The sequence below is a fragment of the Panthera tigris genome, chromosome B1, assembly GCF_018350195.1.
Source record: "Panthera tigris isolate Pti1 chromosome B1, P.tigris_Pti1_mat1.1, whole genome shotgun sequence".
Lineage (NCBI taxonomy): Eukaryota > Metazoa > Chordata > Mammalia > Carnivora > Felidae > Panthera > Panthera tigris.
In genome coordinates, this window is record NC_056663.1 from 35,284,646 (window position 1) to 35,305,630 (window position 20,985).

The window sequence follows — 20,985 nt, forward strand, 5'->3', positions numbered from 1 at the left end:
GTGTGGGAAACTTGCTTTAAGGACAAAGGGCTAGCAGAGACAGGTCAGGACCACCACAGACAAGTGGCCCCCCAGCAAATCATCCATCGGTGCCAAAGGCAGGAGTTTACCAAATCTATCTTAGTGGGAAAAGGGCAAGCTATGGGGGGGGGGGGGGCGTCACTGTGCTCAGCACTGCCTGCAAGCAACACTCCACCCCTGACCAAGCACCCCCAGATGGTACTCACGGGGTCCAGTGTATTTGAGTGGTGTTGGTGGAGGTCCCCAGGTCCACGGGACGGCTGGAGCCTCCAGGATGGGACAGAGCTGACCCAGGGGTGCCTAAACCCTGGGGATCCACAGGAGGAAAGGCAGGCACATGCAGGCATGAGGGAGGGGAAGTGCAGCGGGCCCTCCCACTTTACCTCCTGACCCCATCTCATCCTCTGAACCCCCACGGCAGAGAGGTCTGTCTGAGCATTGCACTTCACAGGGGCTGGGAAGCTGAGGTCCAGCTAGGGTAGGTGGCCGATTCTAAACACCAGCACAAAGCCAGGCATGGGACGTGCCTCATGCTCACATAGGTTTCCTGAGTGAATGGATGAGCACAGGAGTGAGCGTACCTGTTTGTGGACTATGTCAGCGTAAGAACCAATGATAACTTTTCCCCATCAGCTACTATAAGCTTTTAGTTCAAACTGACCCGAGTACCCTCTCCAGTGGGAATTATTATCCCCATTCCACAGCGGAGAAAACCTAAATCCAGAGACTGTATGTCATCTGCCTAAGGTCAGACGCAAGGGAATGGCAGACCTCTGACTCCCACATGACCCTGTCCTAGAAACTGATACAGGCCAATCACAAGAGTGGAGTCTATATGGTCAGGAGGTCGGGGCTGGCTTTGGGGTCACACCTAAAACTAGCTGGCTGCCCCATGCCTTCCTGGGCTGCAGCCCAAGAGCCAGAACCAACTTGAGAGGTCTGTGGTCCACAAGGCCAGGGTGGCTCTGCCGTGCAAGGTTCTGCCCAGCTATTCCACTGATCTGTCCTGGGGCAGACTAGGAAGGAATCCAAAGGATTCTGTCAAAGGAATGGAGGAAATAGTGTGGGAAGCAGGGATCAGCTCTCTAAGCTGAGGCAGGTCACCTTACCTGGCCCTGGGCTCTGGGCTCCTGGGTGGGGAAGGAGAAGCCAGTATGGCGGGGGGAGGTCTGGCTCCCCCAGTCAGGATCGACTGGGCTGTGTGGTGCTAATGGGGAGCTGGAGTGCCGGGCCAGACGGGCGGTGGTCAGACGGGGAGATGCAGGGAGCTGGGGGCCATCGTCACAGATCCGGACCCGGGGATCACGGCACACCTGCACGTAGCTGGCAGGGAAGATGCCCTGGCGCGCTGTGCCGGAGATGCGCCCCTCGTACCAGTTCTCATTCACCTTGCGGATCAGGCAGATGCGCTCCCCCTGGGGGTGCAGAAAAGCATCAACATCTGCAAGGCCCTCCTGGGCACCATGCCCCTGCGGGTGCCCACGGGGGCTGTCTCATTTAAACCTAATGCCTTGCACAGAGCAAGTTCAGAGCAGGTCAGCAGGTTGTGCAGTCACGTCACTAGAAGGTGGTGGAATCAGGAGCCAAGCCCCGGCTGCCTGGGCTCTTCCCACAACATGCCGCACTGGGCACGGATCAAGCCCTGCCTCTTTGGGAAGCCTATGTGACATGTACCCCTCTGACTCCAAAGCACCCTCTCCCCGGAATTCCAGTCACAGGGGAACCTGGTGGCTCTGCCAATTTCAAGTTGTGTGGCCTCGGACAAGTTACTGTGCCTCTCTGAGCCTAGTTTCCTCACATGTTAAGTGGGGATAGCAATCGTGTTGCTGTGAGGAGCAAGAGAGATCAGTGGCCGACTGGTAAGAAGCACTGGACAGCCATTAGTCGCCACTGCCGTGACACGGTCCTGTCCCTGCCTCTTCACTGGGTGATCTATCACCAGCGCATCAAAAAACAAACTCCCAGGGACAGCCAGTGTGTCCTCAAGCCCACATGCTGACTAACATTAGGCAGGGCTGCCCTGGGGAGGATGGTCTCCAGCCCTCTCCCGCCCCCCACCTCTCATTACCCAGCCAGCTCCTTCCCTCTCTCTCCCTGGGGCTAGCTCTTCTGGAGGACCTTCACTAGGGGCATTCACGGTCTCTGCCCCCAAAATCAACCAAAACGAGACCAGCTCCCCGCTTTCTAGGACTTTTTCAAACTTCCTTATGATCTATAGTAAAAATTAACATTCTAATAACAACCCAGTACACACACACCCACATAAGTACATATGTAACTGCCTAAAACTTTGATAAAATACCCTTTCTACATGCAAGGCATTATAAGATTTCCATTCTGTTCTTATAAAAATGCTGATTATGATCCTCACAGCCTACCAACCTGCAACTGAAAAAAGCACAACTACTCTAGAAGTTTCAAACTTTTAAAAAATGGGCTAAATTAGGGGGAAAATATGCAAAGAGATTAGGAAAATTTTTAAATACTGGGAGAAGATGGGTACATTTGACTCCTTAAAAAAATGTTTTAACTACACATATTTACCCATGTCCTCACCGGCCCCTGACCGCCCCCCCCCCCCACTTCCTGCCTGGCCGCACCTTGCGGAAGGACAGCTCCACCTCCAGATCCCCCTTGAAAGTGTACTGGGCCACTGCTTCTCCATACTCCAGCACCTGGTAGGTTGGAGGCTTGATGGGCTTAGGGATCTCATCTGCAGGCAGCACCTAGAGGAAGAAAGGTTAAGCCTGGGCATCAACTGGGCAGATCTGAGGCTCCCGGGAGGGTGAGGTAACAAAGAGAAGATGGTATCGGTGAGATGTGCCCCAGAAGCCAGCAAGGATACAGACAGCAGACACAAGCTTTGGGGTGGCCAGGGTGAGCACAGCCAAGGGGTGGTTAGTCCCAGAAGGCTACTGGAGGAAGAATTTCCCCTGTGGTATGTGGAGTAGGCAGTGGAAGAACAAAGATGGAAGTAGGTCCTAAGAGACAGTTTAAATTAGAGTACAGAAGTAAATGAAGAGTTCTAAAAAGCAGGGAACATCTTGCGACCTGATCTAAAAGTGAGGATCTAACACCACTGCCGATACCAAGTATCCTTCTTCCCTGTCCCTTCTACCCCACCAGGTGCCTAGAATCCCCACATTCCCTTTGCTTCACCCTATTCATAAAAAAAAATCAAGAAGCTAGTAAACTATTTCATACTAATATGTAAATGACTAATAACACGGGATACTGCGTATATTTGGTGGAGTTTCAGAATCACAGAGACTGTTCTGAAAGTAAGGGAGGCCTACTGATTCTTATCAAATCAAGAGCCCAAATTAAACAATAACCCAATCCATGGGTCAAAGAGGAAGTCACAAAGGAAATGAGAAAATACTTTGAGTTGAATTAAAAAAAAGCAAAACATCAAAACCTGTGGAGCATAGTTAAATCAGTGCTTACAGAGAAATTTATATCATTAAATACTCAAGGAAAATAAAGTTTTATTTATTCAAGTAAATTCTACTCCCAATGTGAAGCTCAAACTCACAACCCCAAGATCAAGAGTCACATGCTCTACCCACTGAGCCAGTCAGGCACCTCTGGATCTTGTACTTAACCACTTGTCTCTGAACCTTACAAGCGCATCTGTAAAGTGGGGATGACTGATCTCTTCTCAGGTTAATGAGAGAGCAAGGAAGGTACTACAGATGAAGAAAGTGATGCAGGTATATGTGATGTGATTAGAAAGCTGTCACACACTACATGCCCTTGCCAGTTGCCCTCGGGATCCTTCCCAAAGACAGCTTGAGAGAGCTGCTGAATGGTGAAAGTCTGGGCACAAGAATGGGGTCACTTGGTTCTCCTCCATGGGCTGCGCTCTACCTTTAGTCCTCATTTAAGAAACATGTCCTGAGTACAGGCAAAGTACTGGGTGCGGCCCTGGCGGGGGGGGGGGGGGGGGCCAAGGGCATGAATGAGGCTGACCAGGCCCCTGCCCCTGGAGTTCACAGTTTTACCTATCAGGAAGCCTGTGAGATGTGTGGGAAGCAGTCAGCTCCAGAGAAGGGCTGTGGAGGGGTCAGTGCGTCTGCACTCTAAGTCTCTGCAACCCATCCGCCCTCCAGGCCGCACTCCTGCTTGCTCTCCTGCTTACGTCCACATAATTGGCAGGGAAGATGCCCAGTCTACCATGGTGCTCCCCTTCCAGCCAGTTCTTGTCCACCTCCTTGTGGATGTAGACAATGTCACCCTTCTTCAGAGTCAGCTCCCTGCAGGCCAGAGTAAGGACATCCAGCAAAGTGAGGCCCTCCCAATCCTCCTTCCCTTCAGACCCTGTCTAATGCACCCAGAGTCTCACCCACCTCTGGGGAGGCCCCGGCAGCCCTGTCCTCCCCTCCTCCCATAGGGTGCAGAGACAGTCCTGGGGGTGGGGAGGAGAGAGAAGGGCACTTACTTGGGGGACTGTGCCTGGAAGTCAAACTTGAGTCTGGCGGCCTTCCTCTGGGCAGGAGGAGAGGACAGAGGGAGTCACCTCAGTCAAGCAGGCGGCGGGTCTGAAACAGCCATCACCGGGACCCACCCCAGACCCCCTCGCACCCTGACCCTAGTGCTTTCACCCCTCCTTACCTTCTTCTCTTCCTTCCTGGCTGGGCTGCCCCCTCGTTCAGAGGCACTAGGGTCTGTGGAGAAGCGCTACCTCAGCTTGGGAACGCCACGTCTGGGGGGGCGGAGTTGGGATGGTGTTCCGCTCCCCCACCCCATGACAGGGACCAGTGGAAGCAGGGGGCTCTATGAACGTCCTGCCTCCCCACCCAACCCCCCCCCACCCCCCCACCGCCCCTCACCCCCAGCCCAGGCACCAGCATAACTGGTGCGTGGTGGCGGGCGTCTGGGTGAGAAAAAGAGCTGGTCCTTACCCCGGGCCGAGGTAGGGTAGACAAAGTCCCTGCGACCTAGAAAGGGGCTTGTTCCATCCGCCATTCTGTGGGGGCTCAGGGGCCGGGAGGAACCCTGGTAAAGTGCATTCGGGTAACTGGAGCTCCAGGCGGAAGCCGGGCTGCGCGGGACACAGCGAGTGAGCCACCTGTCCGGGGCCTCACACCCTACGCCGCTCACCCCTGCCCGCCCAAATGTCTCCCCGCATCTCCCGCCGCCTCCTCCCAAGGCGTCTCCCACGTCCCGGGCTCTGAACAGGATGTCCTACTTCCCCAGCGGTCGCGGCCGGGAAAGGGTGCGGCCTGGGGCCGCAGGAGGGCGCGTGGGAAGCGCGAGGCTCCCTCGGCCTCGCTCCGCCGCTGGCCGCGGCCACCCAGTCCTCGGACGGGGACAGGTTTCCCTCCGCGGCCACTGGCCAACCTCCCAGGCCCCTCCTCCCGCGCCCTCCGCGGGGCTCGCCCCCCTTCCCAGCGCGGCCGCCCCCTCCCCGCGCCACGTCCCCGGCGCCCCGCCGGGCCACTCACCGCGCTGGAGGCCGCGGCTCCCGGCACCGTCGGGGCACTTGGGAACTCTGTGCGGGGAGACCGGGAGCGGTCAGGGCCCGGGACGCCGGGGCCCCGCGGCAGCCGAGGCCGCCGCCTCCGGAAAAGTTTGCGGCTCGGAAGGGCGGGAGGGGTGGGAAGGGGCAGGAGGGACGCGGGGTCCTAGAGTCGCCCGCGCAGGCGGGAGGGCCGGGAACCCGGGAGGAGCCGACGAGCCGGGGGAGGAACCGTGGGGTGGCGGAAGAGGGGAGGCCGGCCCAGGAAACTGGGGCCGGGTAAGGGTTGGGGTCCCTGCGGGCCGAGGTCCGGGGGGTGGGGTGGGGTGCGGGGCGGGGCGAGGCCGGGGCGGGGAGCCCCCGGCACTAGGACGTCAGGCTGACGTGGAGTCGGCCTGGAAGGGTTCTTAGGGGTCATTTGGAAAAGTCAACGCCCTGCATTTTATAAAGGAGAGAGCAGACAGGGATGAAGTCCGTCCAAGGTCGCGCTGGAGGCAACACCTCTGGTCTGCCTGCCCCTCCCACCCACGCTCAGCTGCTGCGGGCTCAGGGTCCCAGGAGGGGACTGGGAGGCCGGTACCTTGGGGGATGGCTGCCGGGTCTCAATTGACCGAAGGTCCTTGTCCAGCTCCGCGCTCAGCTTGGCCAGCTCTCTCTCCAGCAGGACCTGGGGGCGGGTTATGGGGAGAGACTTGGGCAGTAACGGGGGTGGGGAGAGGGAGGAAGGGGCGGGAGCGCGGGGTGGTGGAGGACACAGTGCGGGAGCGCTGATCGAAGGTCAGATGTGAGAAACCCAATGGGCAGCTGGACAAAGCACGCAGTGCTTGGGTAAAGGGCAGGCTCCCTGCCTGTGGGCCTGCCCAGAGCTGTCTCAGGGTATCAGGATGGCCTTTCCACAGCTTCTCACTGGCCCCTCCCATCTGACCCGGCTCGCCCATCCCTACTCCCAAGATAGTACCTTAGTACTTCCTGATAGTGTCTGTTGTCTTGTTACTTCCCTGCTCCAGAGCCTATAAGACTCCCTATTTCCTCTCTGATCAAGTCTTCTGTGCTTTCCACAGCCTGTACTCCACCTGCTCTCCCTCCTGCTGCCCCTCCAGCCTTTGCCTCTGTGTCTCCCCACACTGAGTGCTCTCTCTCTGGCTCAACAAGCTCTCCCAAATCTTGAGAGCCCAGCTCCACCTCCAAGAACACTTCCTGACAAGTCCACACTGACCACTCACTTCTCTGGTCCTGCTTTGGTCAATAGACATTTATTCAACACATATTTGAGTGTATACTGTATGCCAGGTACTGTCCCAGGTGCTGGGCGTACAGAGGTCAACTCTATGGGACTGGAGAGGGTCAGAGCTTTGGGTCTCTGGCCTTTGCCCACGGTCACTGGGGCCAATACCACCCAGGAGTCTCCCTCATTTGTCCCCCAACATAGCTGTCTCTCTCCTTCACCAACCTATCCTGCAGCACTCACCTCAATGGGCTGGGAGGGCTTCTCAACAGGGTCATCCACTAGCGGTTTCTTGGGCTAAGGGTGGGAAAGGTAAGTCAGAGGGGGTGAATCCCCTTTCCAAAATGCACTAGCTAAGGAGTATGACCACTCTCAGAGGGCCAGGAGGACACTCACCTTCTGCCCACTCTCTAGTTCTTGCAGAAATTGGTTCCAAGAATCTTCCGTCCAGACATTTTCCACTTTCTCTTGGCGTCTGAGCACCTGCATGGAAGTTGGTGGGCATCAGCTTGAGTAGAGGGGTGCCAGGAGACTGTCCAGGCTCAAAAAGTAGGCTTGTAGGCCACTGCCTCACCCCTGTGCCTGCCAGTGCCCTCCTAAGGATTCTGGGCTTTCATGGCTGCACAGGACAGGCCCCAAACTGAAAGGGCATTATCTATACTCTTTCGGCAGAGGGGACTGGCCAAAGGGCACAGCATTGGGGGTAGTGTGGGGAGGATGCTGGGAAGGCTACCTGATGTGGGGTCTGGTGTAGGGAGGATGCTCCAGGATTACAGTTGAAGGTGCTTCTAGAAGACTCTTCAGAGGGGTCCCAACTTCTTCTAAAGACAGGGGAGGACATCTCTTCAGTTTCCTTTTAGGGAGACTGAGGCATACGTGAAAACACAGCCCTGCACATACACACATCACCCCTCACTACTGGCTCCAGCCTGCGAAAGCAGTGTTACATAGTGGAAAGTTACGAGCTCTGAGTTCAAATGCCAGCTCTACCACTTAGCTGTGACCTTTTGGCAAGTTACAGGGCTCTCAGAGCCTCAGATGCGATACCTATGAGTAGGATTCCCACCTTCATGAGGGTGTGGTGAAGCTATGGCTAGACCTTTCCTACTGGCCTTGGTGAAATACTCTACATTCGTGTTCAGTCTGGCCCCATGGCTGTGGCTATGTATGTCTGTGCAGCTTTGATGAAGCTGGTCTTTCTGGCTGTCACAGCTGAGCGGTCTTACACACATGCCTGAGTGTGGGACCACATCCTAGTCCAAGAAGAAACCAGGGCAGGGGAAAGAGCCTGTGGCCCTGACTCAGGAGCCTGGGTAAGCTATTTCTGTTCCCTCAGCCTCAGTCCCTTAAGGGTTCTGGATTCAGTGATGTCATCTGTGAAAACACTCCAGCCACCAAAGCTCCACACGGTCACATTTGCCCTAGTTCCCCTCCAGGGCTCCTTTCTTGGCTGGTTTAAATGTTCCAGCCTCTGTTGAGTTTGAATGTTTCCACCAAGTGGATTCACTGTACCAAGCTTATCAAATGATGGAATGTCTGACCGGAAGGTGAGGATTTATTGGCTGTATGACTCTATTCTCTATTTTAGAAATAATGATATTAGTAATAACAGTGGTAATGAGAATAGAACACACCATTCCTAATTTAAGGGAGCTCTAGTCATATTTAATCCTGTATATTAGTGATATTTGTGGAGACTTGCTATGTGCCTTTATACTCACAACCACCTTGTGGTCCCCACTCAACAGATGGCTGAGATTGGTTAAGGTGCCCAAGGTCACATGGCTAGTGGCAGCACAGCAGCTTGAATCCAAACTCTGGGTTCAAATCTTGAGCTCTTAGCCTCTATCTTACTGATGACACCAAGAGCCACAGGCCAGTTATGGCCACGCTAATGAGGGTAATCCCTTCCTATAAAGGAATAAGAAACCCATTGATTTCACTGTGAGCAGAGCTCCTGATTCTCAAGGTCTGGCTGAGCCCCTCCAGGACCCTGGCAGCCTGGGCTGGGCTTGTGTGGTTTGTGCAGAACAAAGGAACTACATCCTTCACTTATGTGGAAGGGTACCTCTCTCATCCTCATCTCCCCCGACTTGGGAGGAAACTTGGGATCCTCTGCACCCCTTGTTTTCTCTAAGGCTGTGGAGTGAATGGCCACAGGTCCACGCCCAGCCTGTGGGCCACTCCACTCTCCACCCCATATGACCTGTGGATCTTTGGTGTGATGAGTTCCTGCTACCAACCACAAAAGAATCACAGGCATTCCTGACCAGGAATGGGTGCGGAGTCCACCCCTGCCCGCCATTCCCCTTTGGCCCTGGCTGCGAGGAGGGTATCTGGAGTGGTAGGGACCCTAAGGAGGAGCAGAGCTGTGGGGTAGGGCGGAGGGAGGGGGGCACAGAGAGGCTGCACCGGCCATGGCCACCAGGGGGTGCCAGTCCCCACAAGGAAGCTAGCACCCCTCTGCAGCACTTGGGCCCCTTTCCTAGGATGGCTCACCCACTCAGAGAAGAGGCCTGGCCTGGCCTGGCAGCCGGTCTTTGCTGGGGCGCTGGATGCCTTGAGTCTGCAGAGGCCGCACAGGAGGAAGCCACTGAGGGTGGGAGAAGACAGGCCAGGGGAAGTGAGAGCTGAGCTTGAGGATACCTGGGTGACCACACTCTTTACTAAATCTCCACAACTCTGGGGTAGGTAGTGTCCCCATTTTACAGATGATGAGAGAGAAGCCCAGAGAAACCAGAGCCAGGGCTAAGATGTCGACTGGACAGCGAAGCTGAGGTTTTTCATCGCCACCTACCAGGGGATTTGAAGCTCACTGAAAAAGGGCTATAGGAACTTCTCAAGTTGAAGGAAGCCAACGGGGGAGCCTCAAAGCCAGGCACGGCTTACGAGATGGGCAAATGCAGGTACTGAGTTGGGGCGGGCCACCCGCATCCCCTCACCTTTGGGTGATTCCTCAAAGGTCCAGTCCAGCTGCAGGTCTGCAGGAGCAGAAAGGACCAGATCAGGGATGGGGCCGCAAATGAGGACACCGAGCCCTGTGAGGCTCCCTCAGCTGCTCCCAGCCATCCTCCTGCTAGAGCAGGGGACAAGGGGCTGAGTCAGGGCCTGAAGAATGTCCCGAGGGAGGGAAGGAATTAGGAGGGCAGTTCTCTGGAGGGCTTGAAATGCCTCTGGCAGACGTCGGGCCTGAGTGAGCCAACCCAGGCAGCGGACTTGCCCAAACCCTCCTGTTCCTCCCTCCCCACGTTCCCACACACACCCTTTCCCTGACCTTTGTAAACCTGCCCTCACCATGTCAGGTTGGGGAAATTCCACCTCCCCTTCTCCCTCTTTCCCTTTCTGCACCCCCTTCTGGATGCCTGTCCTTCCCCCTTTGCCCAGACCCACTCCTCATGGAGCTCATGACTTTCCGGGGCCTCCTAGGAAAAGCTGCTGACCAGCCAACCCACTTGATCCCCTTGGCATGTAGACGTGCCACAACAGCACTTGTCTTAAATGCAAACCAAAGTGCCTCTCCCCAGATCCCATACGTCCTCCAGCTCCTAGACTGTTTGGCTTTCCTTTGCAAGAAACAGCTGTGCCATCACTAACTCACTGCCTCCAATGCCCCTTTTTGGTAAGCAGATTTCAGCTCCAACAGATTGCCCCCAACTGCTCTTATGAAAGACCCCAGTGACCTCCATGTTAACCAAATCAAAATGGTCAGTGTGCCTGGGTGGCTCAGTCAGTTAAGCCTCCAATTCTTGTTTTCTTTCAGCTCAGGTCACGATCTCACAGTTGGTGAGTTCCAGCCCGCATCAGGCTCCACTCTGACAGCGTGGAGCCTGCTTGGGATTCTTTCTCTCCCTCTCCGTCTCTGCCCCTCCCCTGCTCGCTCTCTCTCTCTCAAAAACAAACAAACTTTAAAAATATTTTTTAAAATGGTCAATCTGTCACAGTGGATCATTCCTCCTGGAAAGTTCTTTTTCACTTGGGCTTCCCTGCTGTACCTTCTTTGTCTGCTTGTCTGATTCCCGCTCATCTCTCAAATCTCTGAACATCCAAGTGCCTGGGGACTCAGTCCTTGGGCCTCTGTCTATCTCCCCAGGTGATCCTGTCTAGTCTTCTGGCTTAAAAAAAAAAAAAAAATACTGTCTATTGCAGGAATTCACATTGGAATTAGTTGGGGGGCTTTAAATCAAAATATCTTTGAGTGAATCCCAGGTATTTCCATCTGTAGCTTAGGCCTCACCCCTGAACTGCCGACTTGCATATTAACTGCCTGCTTGACACCCCCAAGCAGATGGACCTCATCTAAAACTGAACACCCCTTAGACTGTACCTGTCTCACTTCCCTGTACTTATAAGAGGGGCGCTCTTTGACTTGCTCAGGTTTCAAGTCATCCGTGACGTCTCTCCTTCATGCCACATCCAATCCATCAGCAAATCCCCATGACTCTGTCTCCACAATCCCACAAGTCCCACTGCTACTGCCCTGGTCTGAGACACTGTCCGTCTCTAACCTGGATTAAAGCCAGGCCCCCTAAGTGGTTCACCGCATCCTGCATCCTCGTCTCCTCCCCACCTGGCAGCCGGGCCTCCAGAGTCTCCTCCGCACCCGGCAGCCAGGGCCAGCCTCCAGAGCAGGTCACTCTTCTGCTCAGAACCTCCCAGCGGCTCCTCAGCTCTTACGGAGTAAAAGCCAAAGTCTGATAATGGCCCTAAAGGCCCACTGTGACCAGATCCCATCACTCTGCCTCTGTCTCCCACCAGTGCCCCTCTCACCCCAGCCCAGCCTCTCCTTGCTGCTCCAGAAAGGCCTGCTTCTGCCTCTGGGTCTCTGCCACTCCCCCTGCTGCCAGGCTCCTCTCCTGGATCTGCAGGGCTGACTCCTTCCCTCCCTCAGCTCTGCTCAGATGCCACCACCTATCAGGGCCTTCCCTGACCAGCCCGCACTGGGCACTGACCTCTTTTTTTCTCCCTTGCCCTTACCACAATCTGCCATATTAAATATTTATCTGTTTATTCTGTGTCTCCCTCTGTCTTCAGCTTCACTGCAGCAGCGACATTCTTTTTTATTCCCTGTTTTATCTTCAGCACCCAGAATAGTGCTCAGCACACAGTAAGTGCTCAATAGGTGACCGGGGGGCTGATGTGACAAATGAGTGACTGCATGGCTTCCTAGAACTCTCAGAGGATACCAGGGACAGTGTCTGGTCATCGTCCCCCCTCCCCGCCCAAGGACAGAGAAGACTTTGGAGGCTCCAAACCCTTTGGCCTGTTTTAGGGACGCTCACCACAGAGCCTGGGGTGGTGGAGACCTCCCTGAGGAGGTACGTTCCCTTTTCTGCCCATCCCTCCCCCTGCCTCAGGGGTGGAGCCCAATCAGGCAGAGAGAGGGCCCTAGAAGCGTGTCTCACCTGGCATTTTCCGGTGAATCTGCTGGAACATTCTTCGGTACCAGTCCCTGGGGCTGTCAACACTCTGGGGTCAGAAAAGACAAAGTCAGACCACCCTCTTGATATGAAGCCACAGGAGTTTTTCCACACTGGTCATTTCTCTGGCCACCCTTGAAGCCCCAGTGGGGGGGCTGTTGTGATATGTCTAATAACAGTAACTTCATGTAGCACATTACATATGAACAAGGTATAGGGAAGGATCTCCCTCAGTGATGGTCCCGAGGCTGTGAGATTTGGGGTGGTTTCTGTTTTCCCTCTTTGCTTTTCTATATTTCTGGTATTTCTACAACAAACATATATTTGCACACAATGAAAAATAAATGCAATAACACAGGGGTGGATTGTCATTTCATGGCCCCTGCCTCACCGGAGGCTGAAAACAGCTGTGGGAGGCCTGTTACCAACTTCAGTTCCGGGTGGAGAACTGAAGGCAGGTGGCCGGCTCAAGACAGGCATGCAGTGGAAGAAAGGCAGGCTCCTCAGAGCCTGGGCCCTGGATCCTTCCATGCCTGCCACCGTGTGAGGCCTTCTCACTCAGAGGACTCTCGCTAGCTCATTCAGCCCAGTCCTTCACTCCTTGGCTGTGCTAGGCCCCGTGGCTATGAACAGAGGGGATCCCTGCCTCGCTCAGCCCTTACAGCAGGAACTCTGCTCCTCTGAGAACCTGGGGGCATTCTAGATCCCATTTCCCCCCACAGACCACTTGTGCAACTCAGACACACAAGAGCACCTGTAATTTTATGTGGCTTATGACCCCCCAAAACCCATCATGGTTGAGCCCTGCTTTAGTCTGAAATGGTTTGGGTGCATTCTTTGTTGCTCCCACTTTAATTCACAGAAGTGGAGATCAGCGCGGGTCCCTAGGCCCCATCTGTCAGTGGCCTCCAGCCCTGGACTCACAGATCGGGGGGCAATAGGCATGCCGCTCTCATCCACAGGCCCGATTCCTTCATACTTGATCCAGCGCTTGTCCCGACACTTGTTGTCCTTGGTCCATGTGGCTGACCAGTTGTGGGGGTGCTGGGAGGCAGGGGTCTTCTGGCTCCCAGGGGGCTGGCTCCCAGGACCTGGCCAGGTCTGATACCAGGCAGGGTCTGTGGGAGTGTGCAGTAGAGCATTAGCAAAGGGCAGGGGCCCCACCTGGACTTGTTTGTCCCTTTGCTCTTCAGAACACTGATCCTGTGGGTGCAAAAAATTTAAACATCTCCTTGTTTGTTTGGACTGATGGCTTGGACCCTACAAACTTCCCCATCCCCAGCAAGACCACAGGCCTTTGTTTATTTTTTAAGTTCGAGTGAATGAAAGTGGATTTTTCCCGAGAAATCTGTGCCCAAGTCCACCCTATCCTTTCCTCGGGCTGCCCTAAAAGTCTTCAGAATGAGGGCTGCGAACCATTACTGGCAGAGAATGCTGGGGACAGTCCCAGCTGGGAAGGCAGCAGGGTGCGGCAGAAAAGGGGTGGAGGGGACAAAGAATTCAGATGCCAGCTTGCCACCTACTGGCTGTGTGACCTGGGGCACAGCAAGCAACCTCTCAGTGACTCAGTTTCCACTTCTGTAAAACAAGGGTAATCATGGCAAAAATCCAGGGAGATCCAGTGTGTGTGACCGTGCCGAGCACAGTGCCTGACACACACTCACAAGCCTCTTTTTTTCTTTTAATGTTTGTTTTTATTTTCGAGAGAGACACAGAATGCGAGTGGGGCAGGGGCAGAGAGAGAGGGAGACACAGAATCCGAAGCGGGCTCTGGGCTCCAAGCTGTCAGCACAAAGCCCGACGCGGGGCTCGAACTCATGAGCTGCGAGATCATGACCTGAGCCAAAATCGGACGCCTAACTGACTGAGCCATCCAGGTGCCCCTCAAGGCTCTTGATAAGGGACAGAAACTCATTTGCCAGATGTGGCTACGTCTCAACAGTGGCTACCATCCTCAACTTCCCCAGAACCTTCAGCCCCCAAGTCACCAGTGTGGCAGCAGAAGGTCTTCAGGCCTGGAAGGACCAGGGTTTGAATCTCGGTTCAGCCTCTGCAACTGAACATCCCTGAGACTCAGGTTCTTATTAGGAAGATGCTGATAATTGTAGCTTACCTTCCCAGGACTTCAAGGGATTAAATGAGATAAGGCTTGTGAATGTGTCTTTTCAGTGTCCTATAAGCTCTAAGTGTTCAACAATTATTTGTCAAATGAATAAACTACTTAACACAGAGCCTGCCTCAAGAGGATGCTCAATGAAGGAGGTCTCCCTCCTCAGGAGAGGGGCCTTCAGGGTAGACCTGCACCCAGAAGGTCCCAGGATCTTCTGGACCCCATGGCCCAGACTCTGGTGACTGGTAGGAGCCTAGGAGCTGACGGGCTCTCAGAGCTGCCTCTCCAAACTTCCGTTTGGCTGGTGAGTACAGACTGGAGCAGCCCCTAGGCCCTGCTGTGGGGTTTGGCCCCCACACCTTCGGCAGACAACATATGCTCACGTTCCTCCACACTTCCATCCCAAATCCAAGCTATTCCATTGTCTGCTAGAGGTCCCCCAGCCTCCCAAGACTGTGTCCCCTGCATACTTCCTTCCCCTGGCACTGGGGTACAGGATGAGGGGAAGAGATGCGTCGGTCTGCTCTCCCACAGCACATTTTACACTCACAGGACACCAGTGCTCACACAGAGAAGGGCAGCTAGCTGAGCTTGGAGGCCCAGGACCTTGAGAGTCCTGCCATTGCCCTCCTGGCCCTCCTGCCCATCACAGGGTGGTACCGGGTCAAAGGCCCGCGAAGCTCTGATCCCCCCACCCCCAACATGGGGATCTTGGAGCAGACCCACCTGGGTGCCGGGAAGCATCTCTCCTGGAAGGTGAGTACCCATTGCACACGGTCCTGGGCGCAGGGTCATGAAACTGGAAATTAAGGGTGTTGGAGCCACCATTCCGGATCACAGGCACCTGTGGGGAGGGGCCAGGAGCAGCAGCTCAGGCCCGAAGTTTCCGCAGAAGGGCGGGAACCATGGACAAGGTTTACCCCATGGTGAGCGCTGGAGGGTCAGCCTAACCCCTTTGTAGGTAGCCAGCAAAGCTCTCTAGAGCTATCTTCTGCCCCTTCCTTCCCTTTAATCCTCCTGCTCCCCCACCTGTCCTTTGAGGTCCCCATCAACTCTGGGCCCACAGTAACCCTCTCTTCACTGTCACTCACCCGTACCCCCTGAGAGGATGACCCTATGTGAGCCCGGAGATTGCCAGGGATGAAGTCGTCCAGGCTGAGCCCAGCGGGGAGGCTGCAGGGTGGAGCCTGCATGCTTGGATCAAGGTTGGAGGGCTCCTGGTGTGCCAGCTGCTCCTCTGTGTGCCCTCTGTGGGGAAGGAAGGAGGAAGGGAAAGCCCTGCTGGGCTTGGGCTGCCCATGCCCTCTGGGCTCAACCTTGGGGTGGGGGGTTGGAGGGGACAGCTGTGGGAGGGGGTCAGGCCAGCTGGGTGGGAGTTGAGGACCCAGGAAACAGGCCTCTGCGGGCGATCGCCTGCAGGCTGCCCATGCCTGCTCTCAGAGGCACAATGGGCTGCTTGTTAGGCCCGGGGCAGGAGCTCCGGGTGGGAGTGGGGGAGGGGGAAGTCAGGCAGGGAGGAGGGGAGGTTGGCCAGGAGCAGGTCCGCTGGACAAAGCCTTGGGCACACGGGCCTGCTGGCCAGCCCCTCTGGGGCTCTCACTGCACAGTGCAGCCCGCTCCCCCAGAGGGAAGGATGAGGGAACTGGGGCAGCTGGCAGAGGAGGGCCTGGGCACTCAGGACTTTGTTTCAGTTCCCTCTGTCTCCTCCAGTCCCTCTGTGAGCATCGGCTTGCCAGCAGGCACAACAGGTTACTTGGGCTGTGGGAGAGGCCCTGAACAACAGCAAGGCCACGGGCCCACTGCCCAACGGGGCCAAGGTTATGGGAGGGGGAGAGTGTGGGGGCCTTTCCAGGCAGCAGGAACCACTCCTTCTAGGCTCAAAGGACTATCCGCTCCCTTCTTTGGCCTTCTTCCCTGGAACTGAAGCCTCAGAGGGCTCAGGGTGCTGGTGAGGGGTGGGATGGAAAGCAAAGCCGTGGATAAGAACAAAGTGGGGGGTGCTTATGATGGAGAGGTGGTGTTGAGTTCCCCCACCCCCATACACCATTTTCTTTTACATCTCCAGGCTGCTTTTTTTTTTTTTTTAAGATTTTATTTTATTTTTTTAAAGTAATCTCTACATCCAACATGGGGCTTAAAATCACAGCCCCAAGATCAAGAGTCGCATGCTCTACCGACTAAACCAGCCAGGTGCCCCTATCCTCTAGGCTGTTTTGTTTTAACATTTATTCATTTTGAGAGACAGAGCATGAGCAGGGGAGGGGCAGAGAGAGAGGGAGACACGGGATCTGAAGCAGGCTCCAGCTGTCAGCACAGAGCCCAACGCGGGACACGAACTCACGAACCGCGAGATCATGACCTGAGCTGAAGTTGGAGTCTTAACCGATTGAGCCATCCAGGTGCCCCTATGCTGTTTTTTGAACAAGTCAAGGAACCTTGACTGATTCCTCCTTTTCTGTCCACATTTAGGGACATGAATCCCTCCTAGGAAAAGTGGAAGATTAAGTAAGGGTGGGGGGAAGTAGCAAAGTCCAAAGATTTAGCCAAGAAACAGGTACCTGATTTCTCGACTCTTCCCTCCACCCTCAGTTCTGCTTGCTGCTGGCTCAACCCCACAGACAGCTGGCATGCTTTAGGGAGAGGCTGAGGATACAGAGAGCTGGGCACACCTGACTGGCCAGCCTAGTTCTTCTGCCTCATGCAAAGGCTTGGCCAGGAGAAGGGGACTCCAGGCACCCAGGAGATGAAGGTGGTCAGGCTGCCCAACAGGGCTGTCCCTCCTCACGTGTGCTGTTGGACTGGATCAGAGCTGGGCCAACCTCCACTGCCGGGGCTGGACCCATTCTGGCCTGTGTGTTCGAGTTAGGCTTGTGTGTGCCTGTGGAGCTTGGGAGCTCGTGAGAAGGGCCAGGGGGCCTTGTGAGGTGCTGTGTTTGTGTGTGGTGGAATGTAAGTGCAGAGCTGTGATTGTGAAGTGTGGGAGGTACTGTGGGGGTGGGACACATGTGAGCATGGGGTGGGGGTGGGTACAGAAGGATGTAAGCTGAAGGGTAGCTGTGGGGGGGGGTGTGCAGCGGGGGTTCATAGGGGTAGCACAAGGTCTACAGAGACTAGAGGGGATGAAGATACAATAGGGGGCTGTGATTACATCCTGTGCCCTGTTCCTGCTCGGGCCACAGGGGCTGGAGGGTACCAACAAGGCTGGTGGCAGGTCCCTGTCTCTGTTCTGAGTGGGGATTTCTTCTACCATTTGAAAGACCTACTGGGGACAGTGCTCTTCCTTGCCCATCCCTGGCTGTGGGGGGAGTGAGGGCTGAGGCTGGAGGAGGGGCAGCTCCCCAGCTGGATCCAATTAGGACTCCTACCAAAAGCAAAACATGTAGACACACCCCAGCTCCCGCTATTCTCCCTCCCCTTGAGGGGGAAACTGAGGCAGGGGAGAGTAGGAGATCCAGAGGCCTGGGGCAGGCTGGGTCCTAGCAGCAGCCCCTCCCTTCCCAGCTGACTGCTTGAAACCAAGATGCGAGGTCAGCATCTGCAGTCCCAGCCATCAGCTGACCCAGGCCTCCTTCCCCCTCCTGCCGTCCCACCCTGCTGTGCTCAAAGAGAACTGCCCTCTGGTAGGATGGGGAGGACAGGAGGTCGCCCCTTCCCTGCACCCAGTTTTTCAGGGGTTGCTGATCCTTGGTGGTGTAGCAAGCCACTTCCCAACACTGTTGCCTGTGGCAGGTATCATCTAGAGATAGGCAGCTGTGGGTGGGGAAGAGTGGGCTGAGTTTTTTCTCTCAGTGGCTGTGCCAGCAGAAACTAAGAGCGACCTCTCATATGGAGATGGGGGCACGGAGGCACTAGTCCTGCACCTGGCAGAGGACAGAGAGGGTGCCAGGAAACCTCTGGGGTCCTCCCAGAATTCTGGCAGTCCTTCACCCCAAGGGCTGCAAGAGGTGAAGTAGCTCCCTGTTTGCAGTTGACAGACTCCTTTGCACCTCCAAGTACGGACCTGACCTTGGGGGCTTGGCCCTAGGCGTTTTTCCAGGTATTTCCCAGATACAAGTCCACGTGGACAAGGGCAAGTTTTCTCGAATTTCGCCTTTTCTAGATTGAGGAGGGACTTCTTCACCTCTTTCCACCCCAGAGTTGGGGACGAGACTCTAGGGGGAGGGGCACGCTGCCTTGCCTTCGGGTTGGGCACGGGTCCCTCCCCGCCTGCGGGGCCCCCGCCTCCTCGGCGCCCCCTCCCCTTAGCAGCACCTACCTTTCCCAGCAAGCAGGTGGCGCGGACCGAGGACGCCCGGGAGGGCAGGAGCATCTCTGCCCGGCTCCTGCCTGGTGCGGCCGCGGCGGGCTCTCGAGGAGGGAGGGCAGGGAGAAGTCCGGGCTGTGCCACCCGCCCTCGTGACCGGGTCAGGACCGGCTCCGCGAGGCAGGGCGCGAGAGGAGGAAGAGGGGGATCGACCGGGCCGAGGGCACGCGCAGTGAGGGAGGACCGCGACAAGCGCGCGGGCGGGCGGCGCGGTCTGTCTCCCTCCAATCTGGGCCTCTCCAGCCTGCGGGGCGGGGGCTCCGGCCGGCCGGCCGGGGCGTGCGAGTGCCCTCCGTCGGGGCGCGCCGCGGGGACGCTGTGGCCCCCTGCCGAGGGGGCCGGGCCGGCCGCGGGCGGCGCCGGGAGGGGCCGCCGAGGGTCCCTGGGGAGCCCGCTCTGGTTTCCCAGCTGCCTTCCTCGGCCCCCACCGCAGGGCTGGCATCGGGCCGGGGGGGCGGGGGTGGGTGGGGGTTGGCGAGCGCCACTCAGAGTTTCCAGCGACATTTCCAGCGTGTGGGAAGGCAGCCCTGCACGGCGGAGCCAGGACAGAGGGCAGGAATGATTAAAGGTCCCGGGTCAAGCCAGCAACTGATACCGAGCCAGCAGCCCCGGAGACAGGACCGAGATGCAGACAGGCTGGGGCCGAGATAAGGGCACCCCAACAAGTGGAGTAGCTCAGCGGACCGAGTTACGGTCCCGCCGCCTCCCTCCCTACTTGGGGAGACAGACTTTGTGATTTCGTAAGCGCGTGTCCGGGCGTGTGCAAACAAACACACGCACACAGGCGCGCGTGCACCAGCAAATGGGCGGATGCTCACACACGTGCAAGCACCGCCGAGGGCGGTGGCGGGAGGAAATCGGCCTTAGGGAGCGGCCCCCTGGGCGCGCCGCGCCCCTGAAGAGGATGAGGGCGGGGTCCCTTTGGCGGGGATGGGGTTACCAGGGTCTTGGTGTTCCCATACACCGTATTTGTTTTGATTTTGCTGCTTTTCCGCTGTTCCCGAGGCTCTGACACCAGTCCCAAGAGCCCGCGCCCATTGGCTCCCAACCCCTCTGGCCATCCCTTCTTTCCCCTCTCCCACAAGCCTCTGTGTCCCCACAGAGGGCGTAGATTTTACTGCTAATGGAAAGACTGGAGTACTTCTTAGCCCTTAGCTTGTCTCTAGGACCCCAAGCCCCAAAACAACCAAACAGCAAGTAGTTATTGGGCAATTTCAGATCCATTTTGGGAGTAATCAGTGATAAATTATAAAAATAAGAAAACATTTATGTGTACCTATGGGTGTAAGATTGGTGCCCTGGCGCCACCATGCACTTTAGAGTGTTTTCCAAGCACATCGTTCCACTCCAATTTGAGAAGGGAGAGAGAATGGAGAAAGATGAAAAAAAAAATTTAATCCCACCATTATTGATGCTATTAGCTTTATCTTTTCTCAATTCAGTTAAAAGCGCTATCCCAGTGTGATGAACCAGCTTGAAACAATATTGCATGTGAAAGAGGAAGGAGGGATGTTTAGGTTGTGGAGAAGCTTGAGAGACAGGCATGCTGCTAGTTTCCAGTGTTTGCCGGACTGCTGGGGGGAAACAGACCGGCTGCACTAGCAGAAGTGAGACCCTTGGGTGCATACCTGGAAGCACGCCCAAGGTTTCCAAAGAACTTTTAGAATGATTACAGGGGTTCCAAGCCTACTGATTATGGGGCATCTTTATAAAAGCAATTGCTGCACCCAGCAGGGAGCTGAACGGGGTCACCTTTAAGGCCCCTTCCAACAATCCATGGTTCTCCAGGAAAGCTGAGGGGAGGGAGGGGATGGATAGCCCCGCCCACAGAAGACAGCTGCAGAAAGGAGCATAGGCCTTCTGGGACTTCTTGAGGACAAGCAGCAGGGCATTTTCCTGCCCCTAAAGCCTGGATACTTGCTTACCCACCCTGGGCAGCATCCTCTTGTCTCCCTCAGGGATAAAATATGTGCCCATTTCCCTTGTCACCAGTCTTTTCCCACCTGTCAGAATCCTTGCGACTAAGAAGGGCCACATCTCGTTCATGTTCTTCCTTGTTCTCCAAAGATGGTGAAGCTGAAGATCTTCCAATTCCAGGAATCCTGGCCATACCCTCTCTCACCAGCAGCGAGCGTCTCTTATTCTCTAGGGCTCTGACCTGGACTCCAAGATAAATATTTAATGTAGACGGTGCAGCTGAGCTGACAAAGGTCCTCACTTCCTGTTTCTCACAAAGGGAGGTAGCCGCCAGGGGCAAGGAGCTGGGGACTGGCTACCAGTTTCATCTCTATGGGAATAGGGAGTCCAGTAAACAGCTTTGTAGGAGGAGGCCGGGTAGGTCCCACTGGAGACCTGAGCCTTTCTCCCCAGTTGCTCTGACTTCTACCTGTCTACTTAGGCCCAGACTCTACTGGGCTTATCACCTCTCTCAGATCAGAACCTGCTCTG

At 55.9% G+C, this 20,985-nt stretch overlaps 1 protein-coding gene across 8 annotated transcripts in view; it reads right to left on the bottom strand.

The window, feature by feature from the left end:
* The window catches only part of SORBS3 (sorbin and SH3 domain containing 3), a 28,854-nt gene that overhangs the window by 3,393 nt on the left and 4,476 nt on the right, over window positions 1-20,985 (bottom strand). For 3 of the 8 annotated variants that reach the window (XM_042983272.1, XM_042983268.1, XM_042983274.1), the window contains 19 exons: window positions 20,541-20,695; window positions 15,326-15,482; window positions 14,961-15,078; window positions 13,049-13,242; window positions 12,110-12,173; window positions 9,650-9,688; window positions 9,207-9,300; window positions 7,441-7,528; window positions 7,104-7,190; window positions 6,951-7,004; window positions 6,063-6,149; window positions 5,469-5,515; window positions 4,926-5,065; window positions 4,636-4,688; window positions 4,463-4,509; window positions 4,163-4,277; window positions 2,622-2,747; window positions 1,131-1,436; window positions 228-328 (listed from right to left, as the gene is read on the bottom strand). In XM_042983272.1, the coding sequence (XP_042839206.1) occupies window positions 228-328; window positions 1,131-1,436; window positions 2,622-2,747; window positions 4,163-4,277; window positions 4,463-4,509; window positions 4,636-4,688; window positions 4,926-5,065; window positions 5,469-5,515; window positions 6,063-6,149; window positions 6,951-7,004; window positions 7,104-7,190; window positions 7,441-7,528; window positions 9,207-9,300; window positions 9,650-9,688; window positions 12,110-12,173; window positions 13,049-13,242; window positions 14,961-15,078; window positions 15,326-15,482; window positions 20,541-20,647 (2,024 nt within the window). In that variant the 5' untranslated portion in view covers window positions 20,648-20,695. The other 5 variants (XM_042983269.1, XM_042983273.1, XM_042983271.1 and 2 more) reach the window with 4 other exon arrangements.